The sequence below is a fragment of the Chlamydotis macqueenii genome, chromosome 5 (genome assembly GCF_036417535.1).
Source record: "Chlamydotis macqueenii isolate bChlMac1 chromosome 5, bChlMac1.mat, whole genome shotgun sequence".
Lineage (NCBI taxonomy): Eukaryota > Metazoa > Chordata > Aves > Otidiformes > Otididae > Chlamydotis > Chlamydotis macqueenii.
In genome coordinates, this window is record NC_141560.1 from 11,158,718 (window position 1) to 11,186,062 (window position 27,345).

A 27,345-nucleotide genomic window follows, 5' to 3' on the forward strand; every position below is an offset into this window, starting at 1 on the left:
CCACTGGGGAGGGTGAGCGAGAAACTGTTTGGTGACCAGGGCTAAACCGCAACAACAGAGTACAGAAAAACAAGCCAACTTTCACCAAAGTGGAAAAAGGCTATCATACACAAAATGGAATAAATCAATCGTGCAGCTGAAGATCTGGGAGTCTCCAGAACATGTCAGACCATCCATAACGTAAAACGTTGGATTTTGAATAGTAAGTTCCTCTAGCAGAAGTCTTCCCCACACTGCACCAGCTCCACTTGTAACTGCAGGGATCGGCCTCTGTCCATGGTACTGCGCTAGCCAACAGGCAAGCGTACGGAACGATCACTTGGACAGAACAAAGTATTCCAGTCAAAGCTATGAAGTCTGGAGAAAGGACATGAACTTATCCTTTGCTAGAATTCATTACCCTAAACTGCCCTCGTTAAAAGAGAGCTACCAACATCACCGCATCTCTGGCACTTTATTTTTGGTTACTGCAATAGAAAGATAAATGCCACAGAAAAGCTGTAATTTTTTCAGCTCTGACTAAAGTGAATTTATGGTAAACCAGAAATTCCTCTGACGATCAGCGGATTGCCTACAAAAAAAAGCACAGCAGCAGGAAAGCTACAGTCATTTTGGAGAAGATGGAGAGTCATCAGGTTATTAACATTCACAGCCTGAAATAAAACACATCTGTCATTCTTTAAGCTGATACTAACATTAATTTACAAACATTGCAAGCCTACATAGACAACAAGTTGACCTGAAGGAAAACAGTACAGCTAGAAGAGGCGACCTGCTATCATTTGTAGTGTAACTTCTTAGCTAGCAGACTGGAGCAAGTTCACACTACAACAGTTCAGTGATTTTTGTATCTATCAGCACTTGCAACAAGAAAATGTCCCTGCATAGATCTGTTCTTATTGAGCTGAAACAGGACACTGTCCACATGACTTATCTGGTGAAAGAGGAGACTTTTTCTGCATAACAAATAAGGAACACTCTGGAAAACCCAGAATATTCTTTCTTACTGGAATTTTATCCTGATTACTGCTAATTGCACGTAGTACAGGAGACAAGCTCACCTGTCTAGGTAAATTAATAAATATTTATGGTATTTAGTTTAAGGAAATAAATAATATTTTAATTCAACACCATTTAAACACCTCCAAGGTTGATAAAAACATTTTACCCCCAAAAAACTCATATTTTCCTAAAAGACTTTTGGTTTATTAGGAAGCAGAACTCAGTATGATCTAAGACTTTCCTGAATCACTGAAGGCTGCATGTTTTGGGTATCTGTAATTTGAAGACATAGGCCTGCAGCAAATACAAATTTCTTGCTGCCCATGACAGGGCTTTTATCATTCCCTCCTAAAAAGGCTCAGACACAATTTGCAAAGAAGTCTTGAAGCCGCACAGATATACACAAAGTATTAAGACATAGGAAAATAAACCAAGCAGATGTTCAAGAGAAGCATGAGAAGGCACAGTAACAGTACGTATTACAGTTCAGAAGACTTCAATCTTATAACAAGATTGTTTTAAAAGCTGCAGTGGGATCCTCAGTAGCACACAGAGAGCAACACGCTACATTAGAAACTTGTTCGGCACCTCAAGTTATTAATTCCAGAAACTTCATTCTGCTTACCAGTTAGCCACCACATGTTCTGTTGGAGGCAATAAGACATCAAGTTCATAGTAGCTGGAATGACAGAGGTAAACCTTCCCAGACTGGAAAGAATCTGTCTCCCCATGTAAAACAGCTCCTTCATTGAAAGGATCACAGTGGGTCAAGAGAACCTGAGCCTCTGGTTCTCATCTTGTTCAAAATCTGCTCCTACTTCTAGCAAGCAGAAAACTGAGACAAAAAGCAGGCTCTCACTCTTTTTCTCCATCCTTTGTGCTGTTTTCCAACTGCTTAGTAAAACTAATACCTCAAAAGCCATAGGAGACTGAAGAGCAGGGAATATATAGAGAAACTGAGCCTTGTAACCCATTTTTACCCACTTCTTGCCACCTTACTTCAATGCAAACTTGTGCAGCTCCTTCACAGTGGTAAAAATTAACTCATCAGAACTAGTAGTGTTATACAGTAGGACACAGCCTTCAAGAAGTATCACTAAGTAGCTACGAGTAATGTGAAGTTTCCAACAACTTCAAAGCACAAATGCTGCACTGATTCTACAAAGGTAAGAAGCTTCATCTTAGTCTATCAGATTTCACTGGAAGATAAGTCAGAAGAAAGACTTACCTTAAATGCATTCACAATTGCAATACAGTCACTTTTACTATTCTCAGCAAAAAAAAGTTTGTTCCTGGCAATGCAAACAAAAAAAAAATTATGAACAGTATTTTTTTTCAAATATTGAATGTATTATACAGCTCAGAACGCTGTACTATTAGCACGTTCCAGGACTTTAATAAACAAGGTCAATACATTTATTATAATTACTTGTTCTTATTCACGTCTCCCTGCTAAAGGTAAACTGTGTGGGCAGGATAGCAAGGATTATTTATTTTATTATTTTTTAAAAAATAATTTTTAATAGTCACTGCCAAATTTTCACATCAGAAAGGCAAATCTGGAGAATTAGGTCTTGTACTCAGAAAAGGCTAAGTTCTGCGATACTAATCAGCTCACATAGAAAGATATTTCAGTATCTCTGCTGCCCTGGAAAAGCTTCTTTTTGCACTGCTTGACATTATGACAGAACATGAGACTCATGACACGTAAAATTCTACTGAGTGGTCAACTTAGCCCTCAGCTCTCAAAAGTAGTCAGGGAGCTATAAAACATCCAGGGTAGGGTACCTGTATCCATCAACATGCTGTTTGAAAGGTATTGCAAAAAAATTCCGCAAAGAGAGTGCTGCAGCTACAAAAAAAAAAAAAAAAAAAAATCAAAATTAAAAACTGCAAATCACTTTTTTTTAGAAAAGTGTTTTCACATGTTCTTCTTTCAGTTACCTATAATAAGGCATTCTTCTAAGCACCCGAAGACATGTCCAAGGACTATCAGTTTTCCAAGATGCAGATCCACTGGCAGCTGCACCAATACCCTTCCTAAGAACGTCAGCTCACCATCATATGGATTTTCTTCTGTTTGCACATGAGTTGTAAGTGCTCCCAGCTAAAAAAAATTAAGATTTATTCACTTGTAAAAGTTGACAAAGTGAATATAAGACTAGTTTGTAAGAAAACAAGAGCAGAAGCAAGCAATTATCTCAAAGCAACATCAACTAGTTATCAAAATTGTGATTAAGCTGAAGTTCTTAAACCAATTTTAAAGGTCTAGTATTTTGAAACCAAAGCTTCTACTACATACATGGGATATAAAAGCAAGCTACTGTATAAAAATATAATTTCGTATGCGCTTTGGAAAATAGAAAGTTTAATGTAATGAATGTTCTACTCCATACCAACTTTATAACTGAAAGGCAAAATCATCAACTCCCTTGTAGAGAAGGGGGTCTTCAGGCTGACCCCTACATATCATAAGGTGCAAGAGTGTGATTTTGCTACTTATTAATAAATAACAGTTCAAGTTCTCTTACTTCTTTTCTATTCTTTCTCACCATAGATGCTAGTTCACAAACAGTATCATTCCTCCCTGATGAAATCATGATTTTTTTTTAATGAAGTAACTGCAGAAATTATGCTGAAGACTACAGGAACCAAACAACAGCCAAACATGAAAAAAGATTCTCCAGACACAGTTCCTATTTCAGGTTGCAATTAAGGCTACTACTACCTTAAATACCAAGAAAAACACTTGTACAGTACATTTTTATTACTTTGATTTTAATAACTTCAAAAGAATGCTTACCTCTTTCAGCTGAAGTATGGTACGTTCAATGTCACCTACGCTGGGTGGAGAAAGAGCTGTTGCCAGCAAGGCTTTTGGTCCCCCCATATCAAGCCTTTTTATTTTTAAGACTGTAGTTCCCAATGGACAACGCTGAAGGAAAGACAATGTTATTGTTACTTTCCCCTCATAGGAAGTGTGAAGGTCTTTTATATAAAAAAGAAGTTGAATTTTGCCAATTAGTAAAACCTGAAATTAATTTTGTGTATCTAAGGATATTTTTCTTTTGAATAGATTGCTTATTTCTAATCCACATCTATTTTACTGCTATAACGCATCTCCTATGAAGAAAACCATGTGGAATGGTCTTTGTCAATCAATTCAACTTGGAATTGTATTCAGTATTACAGTTACTAGTAATTATTTAAATTGTACACTGTCTTCAGGAAAAGTAAAGCCAAGTTTCTTTTTATTGTCTCTGTTACGATGATATACATTAAAAAAAAATCTTAATGATCCCCAAAAGTCTTACCAGTATCTCAGGTACTGACTTCTCTGGAATAAAGTCTCTCCAGAAGTCCTTGTGTATAAGCCTGTAACAATACCCTTTGGAAACACGTCCAGCACGACCTTTATACAAAAGAACAAAACACTAATTTGTAAATTGCCCAAGTTTCAGGCTGTTCAAAACCCATCCATCTACAAGCCTTCTGGAGAGCTGAGCAACACGTGACAGCTGATGCTGCAGGCTGACCGGTATTTTGCTCTTGCAGCAGACAGGCCCAGTGGAGACATTCTCTCTACTCTCTCCTACACAAGGATCTGATGAAATCATTTTGCTTTCATAGCAGTAGTAACAAACAAAAGAGTTACTTAAGTATTTCACCCAAATACCTCTTTCACATAACTGCTCTCAGATCAGCATCCATCTTTCTCAGTTGAAAAGACATGACAAATCCTGTGCTAAAATACACTTCCTCAAAACCAGGAAAATGCAAGTCTAAATTTAAATTTAATATAGATAAATATGTCAATGCAAATTTTAGAATACCCCTAAACTGAAGATTCTATATGCAGAGTAAATACGTTTTGCATTTGTATTTCTTTACACCATAAGTACACTTTTATTTCCTATTTGACTCTATAGCTAGCACAGATTTTTTTATACAAGCACCTTTTAACATACCATGACAAACAGCAAAACATCCTTATGATGTACTATTTATAGGAAACACCGATTCAGAAAGTCTGCCTTCACAAATACTAACATCATTCACTTCAAGAAACTAAAGGGTACTCCACTCAGAGGGATACTCCACTGGAGAATTACGCCGTATTTTCAAGTCATATGCATAACAAATCCAAGTCTGCTATACAAAGTATTGATTGTATATTGGTTGGTTGTCATAATCTACACCAACCCAGAACCAAATGGAAATAGAGCTGTAATTGTGAAGTTCCCATGATATGTAAAAGTGAGGGTATTTTTACATCTAAAGATGTAAGTATTATTAATTTTTTTAGTACTCTTTTTGATTGAAACAAAAGATTTTTATATTTAAGAGTACTGTCTTACTGGAAGAGCTGATATAAAATCTTATCTAACCTTGTGCTACCAACTGTAGCATCACTGTGGATATTTCAACTGATTTAAGAGTGACAAATAGACATGAAAGTTTATTTTGTTGCTGAAACTCGTAAGTAGTTAATAAATACCTAGCAGTCCTACCTCTCCTTCTTAAAAACGGTCCAGATTAAAAAAATTACTATTAAATAACAAAGAACCCTTGTAAGTTTTATGACCCATGAATTTCAGTATTTCTCAATAAAATACAAAACATTCCTCTGGAAAATAAAACATTTAGGCATAGTTGTTTAATCACATTTTAATATCCTGACACGGTAAGGAATTACGTTTTTGTATAAACTATTCATGACAAAAGTAATCTGTGTTTTTTCACTGTTAATAAAATGAAAAGTAGAATTCTCCATAGAGGTTTGCTTCTAAAATTCCTTTCCATTACCTGTTGTCATCTTACCTTTTCTTTGATGACAGTTTGTTTTAGATGCCCAGCAAAGTCTCAAACTTTGGTAATTAGTTTCCTCATCACAAACCAAAGTTCTAGTTAAGCAGAAATCTATCACTGCAATTAAGAAAAAAAATATCTAGTAGTATTACAAAACAAATTTATCTTCATGGCAGTGGAAAAAATACTGGTTGACTTTGTGTTATCAGAAAAGGAAAGTTTCAATGATTTGAAACCAAATAAGCAGAACACTAGATTTATAAACAACCAGACCCAAGATACTCTGAATACTAACAGAACTGCAAATAGATTTTAACATAATAAACAGATGACAAGCATTAAACGGCAATCATTTCTGCATCTAGACATTCTGTACCAGAATTTGGTTTATCTGACACAATAATTTCAAAATACAGTCAGAATGGGAATAAAAAGCTTAAGGTAGTTGTGACATGAGGTCTGATTCTGCTTGTTACTGCATTTAAAATTATTCCCCTCCCCCCAAGTAAATATTAAAATCAACACCCCACTCAGTAGGTGTAATATTTCCTCCTATATTCAGATTTAAAACTGTTCCCTGTTGTGAAATAAATAACTCAACAACTGTCAAAATTAAACTCTAACAGCAATGTCTTGTAAACCAGTGACATGTTACGGAGATTTAGGCTAGCAGAAGTAAGGAAAACATTACAAATACAGTGTTTATACAACTGAAAGATTTAGATGACTTACCATACTTAACATCAGGAACTGTTACAGAGCTCTCAGCTATGTTTGTAGATAAAATAACCTGAGTTTTGAAGCAAAGAAATGAGTAACAAGTGCATAAAGATGAAATTACTCACATTAATGTTTCTACATTAAATATCTAGCTTGCTATGAAGAAACATACATGTAATGGCAACATAATATTTCTGCTCTGCGTATTAAAAAAACCCAATAAAACGCAAGAAAACTTGCATTTTCTTTTGCTAAGATCAGAAAAGCATAATAAAGTAGTATAGTATATGAAAATATAGAGGAAGAAGGCAAATATTTCCTTATGCTTTTGTCATAACAAAACATCACACTACTAGCAGAAAACCAAGACACTAACCAAAATGTGGGGCACAAAGCAGGTGAGACCTCCAAACTGGGGGACTACTTTGCTTATGCAGTGCCACCAGCAGCATACTACTGTCACGCAGATGCAAGAATTGACATGCAGAAACAATTCTGAAGTATAAAAAAAAAAGTGTCACACAGTAATTTAAGGATAATTAGCTGTTATTGCACTTCTCTTGAGCTCTAAACACGAGTTAAAGCAACAGCTTGCTAAGAAAGGCAATCAGTTTACATCTTGAAAAAACAAAACTGCTTTGTCCCCACACAATGGTTCGAGTTGGCACAGGTATTAGTAATTTATGTACATTATTATTTGCTATTATTACTATATCAAAAGGTTTCACACACTTAATAAAGAAGTAATAATTCATCAATATTTACTTTTCTGTAGCCAGGAACTGTAGTCAAGAATACATTACTTTGTTCATCTAATGTCACACGTGAGTGAAGAGGGTACACTTGCCACCTGAAAAAAATATATTAGTGAAGTATTTACTGATGCAAGAATATAAAAATTAATTAAAACACTAGGTATTTAGCACTCATCCAGCTGAAGGATTCACATTCAAGTTCAATTAAACTGAAAAAAACGTGGTCTAACTCACCTTTTGTTAAACATACTTGAGAGACACGAGTGCATGTAGCTTATTTCACTCAAACCTAGGGAAAAAAGAATCAAGAGTTTGTTTTCTTTTTAGTAATCACTAACAATTCTAAAACCAATTCTCATGTCTACTTAAATTCTTAATGGTCTTTCATTATTACCTCCTTTTCACCATATAATAGAACAGCAGAAAAGTTAAAACAGTAAATGTAATAATGAGTCACTGAAATAGTGAGTCATTAATTTTTCAAGAGTAATTTTGCATAATTTTACACTTACTGAAGTAAAGCAGCAATATCAGATATAAACGCCATCTGCCAGTGTCCCATTGTTGGCCCTTGTTTCAGTTCCTTACAACTCACAATGCTCACTATTAGCTGAATGTCTGGTCTAGGATAAATTTGGTTATTTCAGCCAAAACAAGCTGTTTCCAAGAGCAGGTTTTCCACGGGGAAAAAAAAAAAAAAGAAAAGAAAAAAAAAAAAAAAAAGAGATCTATTTCTGCCTTAACCATCTTACTTTTGGCAGTTCCAGTGCCCATTTTCTGGGGTATGGATTTCACGTCTGCCAGAAAAAAATCTTATGATCAAGGGATTTTTGCTGTCTTCCTGAATGCCTCCACAAGCATAACCTCTCTGAGTAGCCTAGTTTACTTCTTATTGACACTTCAATTCCAAAAGCCTCATTTTCAAAAATCTGTCCAACATTGGGCTTCCCCAGTTGGACAGTAAAAATGAAATTATTCTGTAACTGCAATGTGGGATTGCTGCAATTTTCAGTGAGACTAAAAGCAGTCTGAACATCTGCATGTGAAAGTTCTTGCACTCCTTAGATGACTGTTACTTAACTTCGGAAATGAGAAGGAAGGAAGACAAATGCAAGTGAAGGAAGAGAGATATTTTAAAGAAAGATAAGAGAAAAGAATAACTCAGATCTGAAATGAGAGGACAGGATATGTGATGGGCTGAAAATCATGCTCAAATTAAGGTAAGCAAGGTAAAAGTGCTATAAAGCAAGAAAACGGGGCAAGAAAAGGAGAAACAAATTCAGTAAAAAACCCACATGGTGATAATACAAGGTTCGCTGGGAAAAGAAAATGCAGGAGAACATGGAGATTAGTCAGCTACTGGAGGCAGAAGGACTGTAACCAGAAAATGAGGGGAAGTGACTATAGGTAAAGGAGATAAAAGAAAACAGGGTTGGGGTGAGGACAGGTAAGTTGGAGGAGGAAGGAAAAAAAAATGGTGGTGGTGGGGCAATCAGAGGGAAATTAAAAAGTTTCAGAGATGTGCTTTGTGTGAGGCTACTGCAAGGGAAAAACAATGTCATTAGAACTGTAAAAAGACAGCTAGAAAGCCGGATTTACATCACAGCTCAAATGAAGTAAGAGTACTTGAGAATGCAAATAACTGTCCACATGTTCTGGTTTTGTTAGTGAGGGGGGGCTAAGGTGGTAGCTTCTGTAGGAAACTGCTAGAAGTCGCTCCCCTTTGTTCAGTGGACTCGGCCGGGCCTAGGGCGGACCCACTGCTGGCCAAGGCCGAGCCAATTGGTAGCAGAATGTCCCGTGATAACGCCTCTGCGATAACATATTTAAGTAGGGGAAAACAGAAGAAAAAAAAAGGAGAAGATGTGAAGCAGCTGAGTGGGGGGCAGAGAGGGGGAGGCGCGAGCCTCATGGGCCTTGCAGGCCTCACCCTCTGGCCTCCCGCCGGGCAGCCGACTGGGCCCAACTCGGCCCGGCCTGGCTGCAAGAAGTGGAGAGGAGATGAGAAGTGAATAAGATGTAAAAAGGATCCTGAGAGGCGTCTGCAGCCTGTTGTGAGGAACGGCTGCAGACGCCAAGGTCAGTGAAGAAGGAGGGGGAGGAGTAATGCGGCTCCTGGCCAAGATTCCTCTGCAACTCGTGGTGAAGACCATGGTGGAGCGGGTTGTGCCCCTGCAGCCCATGGAGGTCCACGGAGGGGCAGAGATCCACCTGCAGCCCATGGAGGACCCCACGCCAGAGCAGGTGGAGGCCTGAAGGAGGCTGTGGCCCATGGAGGGCCTGCTGGGACAGCTGTTCTAGAGGGACTGCACCCCGTGGAAGAGATGACCCACGCCGGAGCAGTTTCACAAAGGACTGTGGCCCGTGGGAGGGACCCCACGCTGGAGCAGAGGAGGAATGCGAGGAGTTCTTCCCCCGACGATGATACAGTGGCGTAAAACAACGTGTGATGAACTGACCGTGACCCCCATTCCCTTTTCCCCCCCCCGTGCCACTCGGGAGGGGAAGGTAGTAGAGATAATGTTAAGCCCGGGAAGAGGGAGGGGTGGGGGGAGGTTATCTTGTTCCCTGTCTCATTCTCCTGCTAATTTTAGAAATAAATGAATAGTTTTCCCCAAGTCGAGTCTGTTTTGCCCGTAACGGTAACTTTAAGGATTTCTCCCCGTCCTTATCTCAAACCTTGAGCCGTTTTTCTTATATCATCTCCCCCTATTCTCTTGGAGGGTGGGGGGAGCGAGAGCGAGACTGCGTAGTCTGGTCCCGATCGGGGCTGAACTACGACACCACATAATAAACTAATGACTAGCACCATAATGAAGCAATTAACATAGCTCTAAGCAAAGCATCTTCCACACTGTAGAGAAAAACACGCAAACTGGGAAATATAAAAACAGTACCACTTTTAAAGATTATAATAATACAGAAAAAAAATATGTCTATTCATGGACTAGAACACTTATTCACTTTATGTTTAAAAGCAATTCAAAGAAGCATGATTGGTAGGAGCAGGCTCTGTATAACCAATATTAACAGTAATTACAAATCAGTCTCGTAATTACTAACTAGATACAGCAGGCAGTATCTGCTGCCCAGTTCTGGAAGTGACAAGAGTTGATCATGAGTCTACAGAACAAAAGGCTGCCACCAGAAGAAACAGATCTCAGAACTAAAATCCTAACTAGTAACAGGACGTGTTTGGCAAACATACCAGGACAATAACGACAGTAGGGCATAAAGAAGTGCAAAAGAAAATACAAAACAGATAAATATATTGACACGATAAAAGCTTAGGACAGCAACAGCAAAATCTCATTGAAAGAAAACCCCAAAAGCTTTAAGCTATGCAATTCCTGACATCAGCAAGAGCATGTGAGGCACAGAGATATCAGGTCATTCTCATCTTCTGCAAGCACCTGAAGTGGATGACAACCACTTCAACCTACTGTTGCTTTCATTTAGCTCGTCAGCTAGTCTGGCAGAAGCATGTTATATACTTGAAGGTGTAGCTCAGGGTTGATTCAGTCACAGTCTTGACCTCATTTTCCAATTTGTCCTTTAAAAAGTCTAAAGAATTATACATCAACATATATGCTCAAGAAACATTAAGGTTGCCATGTCAAGCACTCAAACGAAAAATGCCAGAATTAAGACTAGTTGCGCAAACTTAATGGAGCCCACTGGGTAAATATTTATGCACATGTTAAAAAAAAAAATAATAATCACTGTACAGTTTAACATGACACTTTGTGTCACCTAGTACCTAGGGATGGACTAGCTCTGGAATCAAAAGAGAGCTGTGTCCTGAAGGATATTTATCTGTAAAGAATCAGACTCAGTAACATAAAAAAAAATTAAGCACTGAACAAGACAAGCAATTACAACAGGAAGGGAATACATGGCATCCTACTGGAGACAGCTGCAGTTGCTCTATGGAAGCAGATTCTGCCCCATCACCGAGTTCCACACAGACAGCAGGTAAAAATCACTTAACAGTACTCCCCAGCACGGCACTGCTCTTCCTGGCTGCTGATGCCTGCTCAGCTTGAGACGTCAATGGGAGTGTTATTCTGAATGTACAAATGCTATGTAATTGTAAGCACTCAAAAAAAATCTAGGCATCTCCAATCAGTGTCCTAAATGTGGAGGTTATTTTTACCCAAACCTCTGTCTCAGCTGCCCTCTTGTAAACTGAGGGCTCTCCTCCCCTTTTCTCCAGTTCTATATAAAGACTATTTGTGAAGAAAAAGAGGTATTTCCTAATTCTATGTTCAAGATCAAGCTTAAATATTCAGTTATAGAAAATGCCAAGGTCAAACACTGAACAGCAATACAAACAAAACCTAAATACCAGCTCACTCAGAAAGCAATAGCTTCACACGTTTTCATGAATTCACCAAGTGTATTTAAACAAAAAGTTAAATTTTATCAATTGTAGTTATATGTCATCAGGGATAGCAGCACAGTAAAAAAAAAAATCAAAACCTCAAAGTGAAAGATAAAAAAGATTTGGGAATTGAAAGTGCTAAAGAGCAATTTCACCTTGAAATGAAGACTCAGAGGGCCTGAGGAAGTCTGAAAGCACACAAACACCAATATGAGAGGGCAGAGGCAACAGAGGTGGTCTCCCAACTTTATTAATGGCAAACTGGAATGGGTCCTACATGGACACAATGAACTAATTCCTTCTACCCATTGATTTGATAGAGACTGTAACTGCAAGAAAGGCAGTTCTAATGCCTTTCAGCTGGTGAGGAGCACCCTCCAGTGAAAGCTGTATGTGCAGTGTATTCTTGTGCTGACGTGCTATGTTTCCAGCCCTAGCACTAGTGTGTCCACTGCTAAGCTCAATGCAGAAGGGAAAGGACATCCACAAAGATTTTACAGAGAGTTAGGAAGTCCTGGTAGGAATAGATCTCACTATGCCCAAGGAAGCAGCTGACTCCACTAGAACATGCCAAAGTCTTTTCAACGTTCTCAACTAAACAACTTTCACGTCCATGAAGTAAGAGAATATGTGAAAGCACCAAGTAATAGGTTAGTGATGCTCTGGAAACCTAGGCTGCAGCCTAGTTACAGAAAAATTACTGTATGCTTTTGTTATGGTAGTCATTCTTACTTGAACCACTTAGACTTTACAGGTAAGACAGGTGGGTAAGATAACCTAGGTTTACCGTTTACTAAAACTATATATAACCAGTTCTCTGATCCTTATATTCTGTACACCAACTATATACTTATCTTTATATACTATACACCAGCCTTATATACTTTTCTTATATCCTTATACACCAACCAATGTACATGGAAAGAAAAAAGTGAATTTTAACTTTTACTACAAGAATCTAAATAAAACTCAGGGAAGAGACTACACTATAAGTAGATAATAAAATGTCTCTAAAAGAGTCCTAGGAACTTCATACAATATTTAATAACTAATGTTTTAAAAAAAATATTTTTTTAAACAAGTAAAGCAACTGAACTTCTGTGGATTAACTGTAGAATTCATTTTATTACTGTAGCTTCATTTCTAAAACATACAAAGTCTTAATTTTTGACTCACTGTTCTTCCAATTACTGCCATATTTAAACAGGCTTGCAAGAAAAATACCCAAATAGATCGACTAACCCCAGTTAAATACATGTCTAGTAAACCCTTGGAAGAAGCACAAGAAGAAAGCTTATCAGATGACAAATAAGGAAAATTATTAAGATGTACACTCACCTGGTAAAAATACTAGCACACTTCCACGTTCTGATGCAACACTCAATTTATTTTTCTCCCTAACAAGAATATGCAGTTTTGTTACTTTTACAATCTCAGTCTACCTTATTACCACAAGATATTTTATTTTGAAAGAACAAGCAGAACTGCACATTGTGTAACATATATTATTTAAAACTTCCTGAAGAAATGGAATTCAAAACACTATTAGCAACTACACTTTCTGGAAAACACAGTATATAAAAACTGGAACTAGATCATTAGGTTTAGTTTTGTCTTCAAAATTATGTCAAAACAGAAGCATTCTTATTTATCAACAAAATTAATCAAAATTAGGTTACCAAAGATCTTAAAATGAAAAGGTAGTTTACTACTGCAGAATTCTATTAAATTTATTCAGTAAATTTCTCAAGTATTTGTAATATTCTTGTACTCTAAAAAGAACATTAGATACCTTTAACAAAAACCTAGCATGCAAGAAAACTAACCATTATCAAGAACTACAGGTCATTACATTAACTGAAGATGTCTCCCTCTAAGTTTATCCATTATGGGTCAAGATGCTAAAATCAACTTAGTATAATAGAGAACTCGTTTTTCAGGTAGTAATCATGCCTGATACAAAATTTTTTCATGCATCTTGACAGCCTCTACCCTCAAACTATATAATTAACAGTTAAGTATAATTTTCAATGGAAGGTTCATAACAATGGATGTTAGCAATAGCCCTTTTGGTATTTGAAAGCTGAAATGGTAATACATTGAACGGTCGCTTTCACTCCAAGGCATGAAGTTTATTTAAAGAGCACAGGGCACTCAGAAAGACCTACAAGCAGCTTTAGTGTGACTAACCTGAGTAGAAATCTCACAAATATAAAAAATAAAGGCAGAGATGCACAGAAAATTAAGTTACCACTAATAACTATAATACTTGGGCTGCTGCTGTTCCTTAATTAGTGTCTCAATTCTCCAAAGAACCACTGATACCGTATCTTGACCTGTATCCTACCTGTTGCTCTTCATCTCCAAGTCATCAAATGACTTAATCAAAGACACTGCTACTTCATACATTTCCCTTACTATCACTGGTTCCTCAATTTTTTGAGAGGGAAGCTGTGTGGAGAAGAAGGTACTGAGGTTAACACAGTGTAACAGGCTAAAAGACTGTAGATCACCTACCTTTGTTGATTTGTCAAGCACTTTTCAACTAAATCTGATCCAGCACAGAAGCTGGACAAAGAAGTAACTTGTCTGGAGCATTCATTTCCTTCTAAATAGACATTTTCCTTCCAGCATCCTACCGTTCTAATGCTAAAGAAATACTTCTGATATTTACCTACTTCAGATAAGCACTAGCCCACACTCCATCCCCTAAAGTTTCCCCTGACATTTGCAGAAGATATTCCTTATCCAGAAGTGTTAAGCACATGAGATTAACCTCTCCCTCCTATTACCCTCTGCAGTTCTTTCCTCTTCCCTCCTTCCACCCCCAAGTGAAATATTTTATTTACTTTTATGCTGAAATCTAACAGTTTAAGTCATAGTCATGGTTTAGCTCCACTCAGTAGCTAAAATACCATACAGACGCTCGCTGTTCCCTGACCAGCTCCAGTTCCTCTCTGAGCTCAGGTGAAAATTAACTCTGTCCTAGTTGGAACAAGGACAGTCATACAACATTTCCCCCAAGAAAATCAAGAGATTCAAGTGACTGTGTGTATGCTTTAAAAAGCATGTATTTTCTTACGAGCTAACAAACCTCCATTTTTACGTTTATGCTCAACCAAGTATTTCTTCTAGCCTATCAGTCGCCTTCATCCGGTGCTTGATACACTACAATAGAATTTTGTTATTGAAATACACCTGTATTTAGGCATGGAGTTCTCATTTTTACTTTTACGGAATGGTACTATAATTGAAGCAACAGTGAAAACTGAGCATTTGCACTTTAAGCATAACACTAAGAATTGGACCTCATGGTAGCAATAAAAAAGCAATAATCAGTAGTAATTGGTAAATACATACAGAGAAATACCAACATAAGGTAAGATGCAGTGGTAGCCACGGACTTTTAACAAGATATAAAGTGTAGGGAAAAGTCACTCTTGGAAAGAAACTAAAAATGCAAGCTGAGCAGCCAAGGGTGATACTTAAGGTTTTTCACACAAAACTAAGATATTCCAGGTTTCCCTGTAAAGAAGCAGAAGGTATTTACCAGTTGTCCACATTCCACAGACATTTGCTTTTATTTTAATCAAATACAAAATTAGGATTACGTACTTGCTCCAATCCAGTTATCATATAAGCAAGAAAGGATTCTGCACAAGTTTTCAGTGAGCAAAAAAAAACAACTGAAAAAGATATACTCATAAACTCGGAATGCATCATGTGTGTACTGATAAGAGTATCATTCATATGTGTCCTTCAACTGTCTGAAGTGAGATGAAATCCAGTAAGACAACGTGTAAACCTATGCATCTGAGGATTATAAATTCTGGATACCAGTGGATGCTGTATTGGTTGAAAATAAAGAACCACCTGGACCAGCTACTTTGATCGTAAGAAAATAGCTATCTTGCAATGTAATGCTGCTGAAAGGCAAACATGACCCTAGGATGAAGCAGGAAAGGTCACTAAGTGTGCGATGAGTTAATGACACTGTACAAAACTGCCCCTCTAACGTGAGACAAGTCTTTTCAAAGTTTTGAGCCAGCATACCTGCCAGCCCATGAAGCAGAAGAACTCCTGAAGCTAACAAGTACTCAAGTTTGTGATACTGGGGAAATTGATGGGGACTGACTATGTATCTGCAATTCTTAACAGGTTTTAAGGGGATCAGTTGAAACTTGAACAGAAGCAAATGACTATTTCAATGAACAGAAGAATGAAAAGACTTTGTTGTAAAAGAAGAACAGCAAAGACTTACCTTATCTAACAAGGCAAAGTGAAAGCTACAAGGAAGTATTACTGCTAGCTATAAACCTATCCAAGAGTAAATCAGAATGTGGGAAGGAGAAAAGTTATTTTTATCTTAAAAAAAAAAAAAAAAAAAACCAAAAAACAAACCACCAACAAGAAAAACCACCCACACAGAAACAAAACGAAAAAAAAACCAAAAACCCAAAAAACACCAAACAAAAAACCCACCACACAAAAAATCCACCAAAACCAACCTGAATGAAAAAAACCCCAATAGCGTTGACTCTAATCTGTCACAGTCTACCAAGGTGTTCTTGAGAGAAAAGGCAGAGGAAGCAGGACTGTCCTTTCAATTGCCTCTTTCCCAGCTCTAGCACTGGGACTGCACATCCAAGTTCAAGGTTCAGTGCCAAGACAGTTTTAACCTGACCCAAAACCTGCCTGCTACTGTACACATTTGACCTTGTAGAGATGTTTCAGAGATCTAAAACTGCAGAAAACAGAACTAACTATTAAAATTAAGTTAGTTATTTTTCTACCAGTTTTCTGTTCTGAAGGAGCTCACGAGAGAATCACAAAAGCACTAGTGCTAGCATCAATTTGGCAACAGTGATTTAGATGAGCTTTTGCTACTGCAGCCTCAGTCCTCGGCTTTCCAACCCTTACCAGAACTAACCAACCTGTAACACTACATCATGGCAACCCTAGGTTGCCTTGTGTCTGAAGAAAGACTCCTTTCTGAAAACGTTGAGAAAGTTATCCTCCTTTGTTCTGGTATAGAATGCATTGGAGGATCAAAAAAAGCCATCTGTAAGAACTTGACAATATTCTTTCCACTTCTCTGACCCCCTTGAATCAACTAGTCAGGTAGACTTTTCAGGTGTACAATTTTGTCAGTCCCAGAGCTTCTTAACTGCATTTTATACCCACTGTAGTAATGCTTTTCCAATGAAGTTTGATTAGTCCACGAGAAAGCACAGACAACATTCCAGCAGCTTTGAGAAGTAGTACTTTTTGTCCGAATCTATGTGATAATCTAAGGAATTATCTTTTCTGGGCTGCTCAAACACAACATGTTTGGTTTTAGGTTATCCCTGCTTAAAGAACTGTCAAATTTGTCTTTTCAATTTTGTTATAGATTGTACCTTTAGTACTCTTTAACATGACAAGGCTGCCACATCACTCCTAATAAAAGGTAACAACATGACAAACAGCAAGTCCAAAAGCCCAGTTAGAGCTGACTGAAATAACACAGCATAATCGGAATAGCTTTTGACGGCAGTTGACTACCTTTCATCTGAACTCCGACTTCAGTTCCAGGGATATGAAGGAGTTTTTACATTTGCAAGCCAAAAATGAGACTCTCCTTTTGTTGCCTTAGGTAAGAAGTAGAGACATGGGATTTCACAGATCTACCGCAAAAGACTTAACATCTACACCCCCTAGCTGCTTACATTTTAAAAATCTACCGACAGAATTAACTATACAATTATTTTGCATTTGATATCTCCAATACTATACTACTGCAATAGGTAAGCATCTACACAACTAGCTTTAACTTGGCCTATAGATACAGACTTCATGCATTTTTCATCAAAACCTGTGTTTCACTGATTCCCTATGGCTTAGAAGGTGCTGATATGACAAAATAATGATCCAGTCAAATATCCAGAACAATGTGCTTACAAAGGTCGTTATGCCAGAAGAAAAATAAATAACTTTTATAAATCTATACTGAAAAATTAAACTGTAGCACCTATAAATGATCCAATATCTGGGCAAGGGTAAGCTCATGCTACACCGAAGATAGTTATGATTTGTGTAATCTGATTTTAGAGTCATTAATTTTAAAATGAAGATGAAGTTGGAAAACAAATCTGTTTATCTAAAACGCTAATAATGTGGGGTTTTTTTTTTTAACTTCCGTAGTCTTTTAAGTGACTTTTACAGGCTTTTATAGGCAAAAATAAAATATTTAGAACTAAAGCCTGAAGCTTATACCTCAGCACCTAACTGATTTTGATTCAGCATGATAAAAGATGTGCCCCTGCTTCCATATGGCAGCATTAACTCATTAATTGCCTTCACACTCAGGCTTTGCTTTCATTTTCATTAGGACATTACATAAATCTTCTTAGACCCTTCCATGTTTTAACTATTTTTAAAATAAAACTACTATTCAGAGAAAATCTCCACACATAGCTCCATAAGAAAGAAGATGCGAGAGCAAACATCAGTGCTTTCCAATTCAGTTGTTTCTTCTTTTTAATACATATTAAAAAAAAATAAAATAAAATAAAAATCAAGAGTACTTCAGGGCTTCTAGGCTGCCCTAAGGTACAAATAACTTCTTGGACAATCATTCTCCTTTCCTCCTACTAAACAACCAAATGGCTATAACTAGGAGAAGTCAACTTAAATAGATGAAAATGCTCATACAGACAGAGAAATAAGAAATATAAAAATGCTTAAGCACTGAAAGCAGTTCCTCTTGTTCATGATCTCTGAGGCAAAAGGTGTGGCAGCTGACATTCAGCTCAAAGTGCAGCTATGACAAATGCAACGTGACTGAGTAGACTTCTTACTGAATTTCTCAGTTATCTGTTTTGTTATCATTTACCAACAAAAATCATCTACAAAAATCACATATTACATAATGTCCTCCATACTACCATACTAATGTATAAAAACTGACAGATCAAATGCTATATGCATTTAGTTTATTTTTTTGGCTGCATTAAAACTTCAACATCTGACAGTCTTTTATTTTCTCTTGCCTGTGTTGACATAACCAATGCCTGTGCTGTGTACAGCATAAGTAATTATCTCTTTCTAGGTTTCCCATAAACTGCTTTTTAATTCTTTAATTTAGTTCCTGCAGAATTGAGGGATGAAAGCTAAATAATAACAATATGTTCACATACTGCTACTTTTTAACTGCATCTCCTGTTTTCTTCGCTGTGATACCCTTATAAGTGCTCTGAATTATCAAAATTGACTAATAATTACTCCCATGCCCAGTTTATTTTTAGAGTGGTTGTCACTGTTAAAGCCTGAGTGCATTTATTCTACTTTGCTGTAACCTGTTCTTTTTGCCTCAGACCATAATACTGAAAGAGCTCAAACACTCAAGTAAATTCCTACACAGCTGTTATGCAACTATAAAACAAACTCCTATTATAAAACCACAGACACCAGATAAATCAAAACCTTAAATGTATTCCTTCATTGTCTGTTATCTATGCAGACACATGCTACACAATAGTATGTCAGGAGCTCTACAAACAAATATACGGTGCAGTTTATAAGCTGAAGATTGACTCAGCAAACAAATCTTCAGCCACTACTACCCTCCTCGGGCAGTAGAGTAGTTCTCCAGTGCAGCCATATCGGCTCTTAAGTGGCCACCAGGGATTTGGTTAATATCTGTTACTCTAACATATTTTCATTACTCAAAATTTTGTATTTGTCATGGTGGCCTACGTGGCCATAACAGAAATACATTCAAAACTACCACAGAACAGCTCTGGAAGTACTAAAAAAAAAAAAAAATAATTAAAAAAAAAATATATATATAAAAAGGAAAAAAAAAAAAAAGAAAAAGCTTCTTTTCTGTTGAGGGTCTTCATTTCGTAGCTCTTTCTGCCTCTCATATATAACAGCAACATGAACCAATCCAGAAATATTCCCTGAGTCTGTCAGATGTACGCAAAGAGATCTATAACCCCTCATACGTTACTTTCTGCACATACTTTTACATTGTTCATCTCGGATGCAAGCCACCAAACAAAATGCCACATACTGTTTAAGATTCCCAGCCCTTTTAATTCCATTTCCACCACATGAAAGAAAAACTAGGCTGCTAGGAAGGAGACTCCTATTTTATCACCATATATTAACACTTGTCTAGAACTTTAATACAAAATCGGTCATTTGTAATTTTATTACACAGCTTTCAATGGAGCATTCTAATTTCTTTCTTACTATGTCCAAAAAACAAAGTTATATTTCCAGTACCTTGAAATGAACAGTGTGCTTCAAATCATCAAGATAATATTCTTCAATTGCATAAAGTTTGCCTTCAACCTTAAATACACAGGCTGGATTCAGACCATTATGAACTGGAAGTGCAAAGTAGTCAGCAAATTCTTCACAGTTGATGGAAGCAGACATCAATATTACCTGTTAAAAAATTGCACAGCAAATGTAAAACATTAACACAAAATGCCATGCTACGCTGGAATCTCGACTTATTCTTTATGCCAAAATGGTCTAATTTTGGTTACTACAGGTAAGTATCCTAAGCACATTTAAGACAATCAAAGCTAAATGCTTAAGATTTCTGAAGTAGCACGTGGAGAAAGGTAAGGACCTGTAAGAGAATGGCCCCAGATGCCTAGGGCAGACAATGCGAAAAGCTTTTTCCTGTGGTAAAAGTTCCATCTAAAAACATACAGTACTCTTCCTTAAGCTTATTATCTCCATGTGGTCCTCAAAAGGAAAAGGCATACACTAAGTGTTTTCAACTCCTGTTCTACTAACCAGTGAGATTAGGTATCAGTGCCTTTAACTCAAAAGACATGCTTACTCCTGAAAGAGCAGTAACTGCAATTACAACCCAGCCTCAAAAAACGTTACTATAATGATTCTGAAATATGTCAGATAATTTCTCTCTCGGTTTCTATTAATCTATGCAGTTTAAAACTCTCAAGGATCACGCCAAGCTCCTTGCTCTGTTTGCTGACTGTGCCAATATTCTTAATCTGTATTCACCTAAACAGAAGAACAAAAATTACATTTGCTACCTGGTGACACCTTTTCTTACGATTATTATGAAATTAAGAATTTACAACTTAGTCGCTTTCTCTCCCGTTAGAGAGCACGATATGTGCAGAACGGGGGAAGGGAGAAGAATGAAGTAAACTAGCAGCTATGGCTATTTGCCCTCTAACTCCTCTATTTGGAATGTGCTCCCACTGCTCAGCACAGTCAGCTGGAATAAACTGGACAGCTTCAGCCCGAAAAAGGATGAAGAGCCAAGGAGTTGTAATGAACTGTGTACTGTCCAGTTTCTTTATCTTCAGGCCTCCTGAGCCACTCCAAGCAGTACTTGGAACTGGGACACAGTCAGTCCTCTTTTGCTTTCCTGACATCTTGCCTGAATTCAAAACCAGAATGAAATAATGACATCAACAACTAAATGTAACCTTGCCTGAAGGCTACTGAAACAAAATCCAGTCTAAATTATCCTAGCTGCAGTTACAGGCAAGAAATATTAAATTACCTCTTCTTCTAGACAACCTTTGTAAGCTGCACTCTCTAATTTGCATGGAGTCCTTCCAAACATCACTAAACTGAGAGTTTGATGTACTCCCAAAGCAGAAACTCAACAAGCACGTATCACCAACATGGCAGAATAGAGGGTAATTGAAGTAGACAGTTCTTCAAGACCAAGCCCTCCAAAAACACTCATGCAGCGTGGATATGTAAAGCCCCACCATATGATACCAAAAGCACGCACAATGAGAACAACTTCTCACTCCAGTTTTCCCTGAATGGCAATCTGCTAGAACCTGGAAATACAGCCATCTTTATCCTGTTCTTATTTTCCTACCTAAGCAGCTCTGCCTATTGGAAATGGCACTGTTTGGTCTGCCCCAACAGTCATTCCTCTTGTCATAGGTTTTTTGCCACAATCCCATCTCAGCAAAACTAACCTTACAACACTCAATCAAATGGTTGATCTGTGATCTAAAAGCGATAATCTGCACCAGCCATCTGCCAGAAAACTCAGTACAGTTGGTAGGTGAACCACAACAAGACCTCGTGCTTCCTATGTCAGAATCACTTTGCCATCCTGTTAGTTGATGCAATGTTGAATTACCTGCTACGTCTGTGTTTTGCAATTAGGAGACAAACAACTCATACGTATTTCATATCGCCCTGATTTGTAAATACACTTTTTTCCCTTGAACAAGCCTCCTTGCACCCTGTTGTTTCATGAATCCAGAGGACCTAGGAGGAGAATCTTGCATATTCTAAATGAATCTGCCACACAATCAATGCTCCCTTCCTTCAGTTTTTTAAAAGGGGCTGAAAAGGGATGGAGTAGGAGACACTGGGCTTATTGTATAAATTAGAACTGAATTACCTGACCCACTCTGCTAAAATCCAGCAACTGAGATCAAGAGTTCCCCTGTCCCCACCATAAAAAATTCAAAGGGGGACATCCTCCCCCCTAAATGTAAGATTGTACGGATGTTAAGATTATACAATATGAAACTGTAATCTGAAGAAACAACTGCAGAGAAGAACATAAAGAAGATAAAGTTTTCCAATGACTATTTTGAGATATTTAATCAAAATTATAGTGGAAGAAATGTTTTCTTACAGAAAAGATAAGACTGGTAGGGATTCCTGCCATTGACAACAAGCAGATAATCAGCATCAAGGGCAAACTTTTCACAAACTGAGCATGATAAATTATTTGGTATTCTCAGTAGGCAGAGCCAGTGCTACAAAAGGCTGAACAGCTTCACTCTACTGTATTGGAATTTAAAAACAACCGAGTTTTCTTATTGGTAAGAAAGGGGATAAAAAGGTGTGAAGTGCACAGACATGCCCTATGCCAACAGGAGGGGCACTTTCAGTGAGCTTGGAAGCATATTTGGAAGATCTACAAGACAAAGTTATCTGAGCTATAATCAATGTGGTGGATTGTACCGAAGAAAACAGGTTCCCTTCCAATAGCAACATAAATAGCCAACGTAGATTCAGGTTACATCTGGTTTGAACAGAACAGTTTACATTAACTGAACAATTAACTGAAGCACTTAAGGGATATGTACAGTCTCACAAAATTTCTGCAGTCTCAAATAGCTGCACAAAAATATACCTAGTTAGCCTAACTCTATCACCTATATTTAATTTCTTGCAATTCAAGACTCCATTACTTTGAGACTTAAATACATCATGCTAAATCTCTGCAAACCCTGCTTTAGTACAAAGCACAACTACCTAATATGCAGAGAAAAAAAAATCTCAGCCATGTTTTACTACCAGTTCTGCCTAGAAATTACAATACGGCATTTCTGGCTTTTGCAAATTTTTCCAAATAAGTGGTCTCATTTGGGGGGAGTGGGGGGGCCTGGGGCGTGGAAAAAGCCCTGTATTTCCAAGAGTTAATGCTACCATATTTAACCAAGAGTAAGCACTGCCCTCAATATCCAACACGTAATTCTACTCAAATACCCATCTTGCATTTTTTAGCCTTAAGCAGACTTTAGAAACTAATGCATTCTAACACAAGGGAAAAAAAAAAGGTCTCTCAGAACACATTACAGCAGCCAGGAAAAGAATGCCCTGTAGCTTGCTTGCTTATGAAAAGCAGCAAACTAAATAATATTTTAGTAAAAAATAATGACACATTTTAAGGTAAGTTCTTTAAAGCATGCCCTTTGTAGATCAAAAACCTGTAAAATTTTATTCTTGCAAGAAAAAGTAGCAGAACAGATTTTTAATCTACCTTTACAGATCGTGAATTTGTATGTAACAGTTTACGGATGACCAGGAGCAAGAAATCCATTTCTTCTGTACGCTCATGCACCTGGAAGACAGTACCCATAATTTAATTTTCATTAATTCATGCTGTTTTTGACAATCTCTTCCTTTGCTACTCTATTTCATGCTTTATTTTGTAACTTGGAATAACAATACATTTTCATAGAAGAAAATACACCTTTTAAGACTATGCATGTTAACCACATTTTAAAATCCCAACATAGCTTTTGAAATTACTACGGCACCCTTTGTGACATCATATGCCACTATTAAGTCATGAAAATTGTAGAATGACTAGAAAACCAATTGCCAGCTGAAGTGAGTGAAGACAACAACAGTTGAAGTGATACTGAAGATGGGTAAATTGATTGCACTGGTAAGATCAAAAACAATCCAGGCAAGGGACTAAGTTGGCTTATTTAACAGCTAAACAAACTGAAACAACGCCCCGTGTTCCCAATGGCTTCTAGCTATGGTCAAAATACACAAGTGCTTTCTGAAACATTATTTTCCACACAATTCTTTATATATCCTAGCACCTGACTTTTCTGGTTGCTCCTTGCAGAAATACTTCTTAACATGACTGATGATTATCACAGCCCTTTCTTGTATTATCACAATTTAAACATATTAGGTGCAGCAGCCTTTTCCAGAGATTGACCTTCAAAGGTCAACACTCATCCCCTATAAGGTAATTAGCATATTCTAACATAACATAACGATATACTTATATTCACTATGCCCCATTTCAAAAAAGATTTCGCTAAGGCAGTTTTCAGGCTGACAGCAAGATCCTGCTGTGAGAAGTCATGATTTTCAGACGTAGGTTTGCTTAGGTATGTTCCTAAGCGCCTGCAGTACTCTAACAGGGCTGAGACCTGCAATTAAAAACAAAGCGGAGAGCATCTGGTTGCCAAAATCATAGAATGGTTTGGGTTGGAAAGGACCCTTAAAGGTCTTCTAATCCAATCCCACTGCAATGAGCAGGGACATCTTCAAAAACTAGTTACTCCTGGGTCCACATCACAATCTGTGAGGTAAATGTGGGAAAAGAAGTGGCATATTGGGAACAGGAGGGACTAGAATTTTGCCTGAGGAAGCAAAAACCACATACAGTCTTGAAAGCTAGGAGCTGCTGCAAGAAGTGGTACAAGCTGATATCATCAGTTCAAATTAGAGCACCCACGCAAACACGGCTTTTCAAATCTCAGCATAAACCTGCGTAAGGGGCCACAAAACTTTGCTCTAACTTTTGTACCTAAAAAAGGAACAATTAACACTTCTCTATGTAAGCAGCTTCTACTGCTAAACTTTTACATCTAATCTGCATTTCCTTATCGTAGGCTTAAAAATGTTAAGGTTTGCAAGACCCTGCTAATACATTACAGTGGTCTCAGATCTTTTCCATGAAGAAAACCGGTACACTTCAGGATTTGAGGGGTTTTGGATATTTTTTTCTGTTTGAATGAAGTCCTAAAGTTTCTTCCTACAAAAGGGTTAACTATATGCTTAATCTTTTCCAGTTTTTCAATGTGCCATCTCAAATGCAGTCATGACAGCCTTCATTATCACTCTAACAGTCTAAAGATATACCAAGTACTATCTCCTTGCTCTTCAAATATCCAAGAATCAAAATCACTCTCTGCTACAATACTGTAACAGAATAAAAAGGAAAAACCAGCATTAAAAAAAAAAGTCTTCTGTGCCACTACATCCCAAGATTTAGTCCTACACTTTACTTGTGATTTATATTCATGGTTTGTGAAAGTACAACTTCACATCTGACTATACTTAACAGTCAAATACTGTTTGCCTCAGAAAACAAGCATAAAAACACAAAAATATACAAATTACAAAAAATCCTATGAGTATATTTTCTTTAGCTTTTCAGTGAAGTGACAGCAATAATGATGAATTCACAAGTGGACTGTAAATCTGGTCAGGAGCCAGAGAATTTTCAGAGGGCTATTTTATTTTTCAAGAAATCCATGAAGAGTAAAGACTCCTTCTAAGGGCAGTAACAGCCAAGCGTGAAAACTAGCCACCTCCTCCTCACAGGCCTAACCAAAAACATTCTTGGAATCCAGGCAGTGGATTTTAGAAAACATTTCAAGGCATTCATATCAAAAGCTAAGCACTCCCAAACATCCCCCCCCTCATACTTTCAGTTCTAAACTTCATTGTTCAAAGGAATACTGAGACAAGTCTAATTAAAGAAGCATTAGCTGGAACAACTTATACAAAAGCATCTTTACAAGTAGATGTCTGCATTTTTCTTTCTCTAGCATGGTAAGGAAGATAAAAAAGAAAGTGGTTTTCTTAATACGTAATTTAAATTTATTTCCTCCAACTTACTTCATCAATGAAAATGTGTGTGAATTGAGCTAGGCTTTTGGCACAAACTACTTTCTCAAGAAGAACTCCAGTTGTCATGTACAGCAACCTTGTCTCCTTTGTGGAAATGTTCTCTAAACTTACCTAATACAATGAGAAAAATATAGATTTGAACAGATAGTTAATGTATTTACAGGAATTATGCATCTGAAAACTCCAAAATGAAATATAAGGTAAACCCATGAGAATTATTCATTCAAACTTGTAAAAAACACTGTACAAATGTGTTTTTAAAGCACAGAATCAGTTAACTCAGGAAGCAAAGATTTTCTTTGGGAGACATTAAAAAAAAACTCCAGCAGTTTACAAAATAAAGGATCAAAATTTCTTGCTGTGGGCTACAGCCTGAGAAGCGCTCTTTAGAGGTTTTTAAAGGTACACACATGGATCTTTCCACAAGGCAAAAAAAAAAAAAAAAAAATTTTGCCAAAGCATAATTTGTTTACTGGACAGGAGAAAAGGAAACATATCATCAAGACCAGGCAACTTATTCCTGAGAGGCAAGTCCTACAACCCTATGTTAAACAATGAATTATCTCAGGTGCTGCCTACCCAGGCAGGTGGGCAGAGCCGTGACCATCTTTTCACTTTCCGCTTTTAAAACAGCCAGAGCAGACAAGTTTACACTCAACTGTTCTTCTACTTCCGTTTCTGCTCAGCTCACACAAGTACTTGTAAAACGAGCACCGCACATCCATGTACACTGTCCTGAAGACAGTTTGGAAGCACATCACCATTTCATATCTTTAAGACTTACTACCCCTAATGACTCAATTGTGCAATTTTATGACTATTTAATTCAAGGTATCAAGACATATAAACCACTTCATTTAGAAACTACTTCGGAAAACAAAAAGATATATAAACTACAGTAATTCTACAAAGCAATAACTGGAGGTTACTAATACTGGCTTTGTTAAGATTTGAGATAATGTCAGATCATAATTTTTATGTAGTTATCTAGAAAGTTCACCTCTCAGAACTGAAACTTCTTTAGTAAGTGACTGATCATAAAGAGTAGTTTTACTTCATCTTCCAACCTACCTGTGGAAAAATTTAACTTCAGAGCAGTGAAAAAAAACCAAACAAATAAACAAACCAATCCCACATTTTTCCTACTACAGTATTTGTTGTAGATATATCAAAAGAAACTGTCGAGATTTGATACCAAGACAAAGAACAGTATTCAGTAGGGATGACAATAAAGATTCTTTTGGTATGAAAATGAAGCTGATGTATCTGTTAGCTCTGTAATATGGTATTGCTATTGCTAGGAACAGGGCATAAGCTTTGTACTGAGTTCGCAAGGCCTCAGGACTAAGGTTTGTGAGGTCTGCTCTCTCTGAACTCTTCTTGATGTACCTCCAGCTTTGCTCTACTTGGTCTAGCTGTGACAGCAATTTAGAGTACTGCAGAGATATACAGGCCTGGCACAGTAGCAGAGACCTTGGGAACCGGAGACACAGG

The 27,345-nt window shown here is 37.3% G+C and overlaps 1 protein-coding gene across 1 annotated transcript in view; it reads right to left on the reverse strand.

The window, feature by feature from the left end:
- Positions 1 to 27,345, reverse strand: part of TDRD9 (tudor domain containing 9) — a 79,147-nt gene that overhangs the window by 27,985 nt on the left and 23,817 nt on the right. The window contains exons 5-18 of the mRNA XM_086749503.1: positions 25,840 to 25,962; positions 23,450 to 23,530; positions 19,942 to 20,106; positions 14,018 to 14,121; positions 13,009 to 13,067; positions 7,521 to 7,575; positions 7,297 to 7,381; positions 6,544 to 6,601; positions 5,824 to 5,928; positions 4,317 to 4,414; positions 3,806 to 3,937; positions 2,947 to 3,109; positions 2,791 to 2,854; positions 2,231 to 2,294 (exon numbers count right to left, since the gene is read on the reverse strand). Of these exons, the coding sequence (XP_086605629.1) occupies positions 2,231 to 2,294; positions 2,791 to 2,854; positions 2,947 to 3,109; positions 3,806 to 3,937; positions 4,317 to 4,414; positions 5,824 to 5,928; positions 6,544 to 6,601; positions 7,297 to 7,381; positions 7,521 to 7,575; positions 13,009 to 13,067; positions 14,018 to 14,121; positions 19,942 to 20,106; positions 23,450 to 23,530; positions 25,840 to 25,962 (1,356 nt within the window). The remainder of the gene's footprint in view (positions 1 to 2,230; positions 2,295 to 2,790; positions 2,855 to 2,946; positions 3,110 to 3,805; positions 3,938 to 4,316; positions 4,415 to 5,823; positions 5,929 to 6,543; positions 6,602 to 7,296; positions 7,382 to 7,520; positions 7,576 to 13,008; positions 13,068 to 14,017; positions 14,122 to 19,941; positions 20,107 to 23,449; positions 23,531 to 25,839; positions 25,963 to 27,345) is intronic.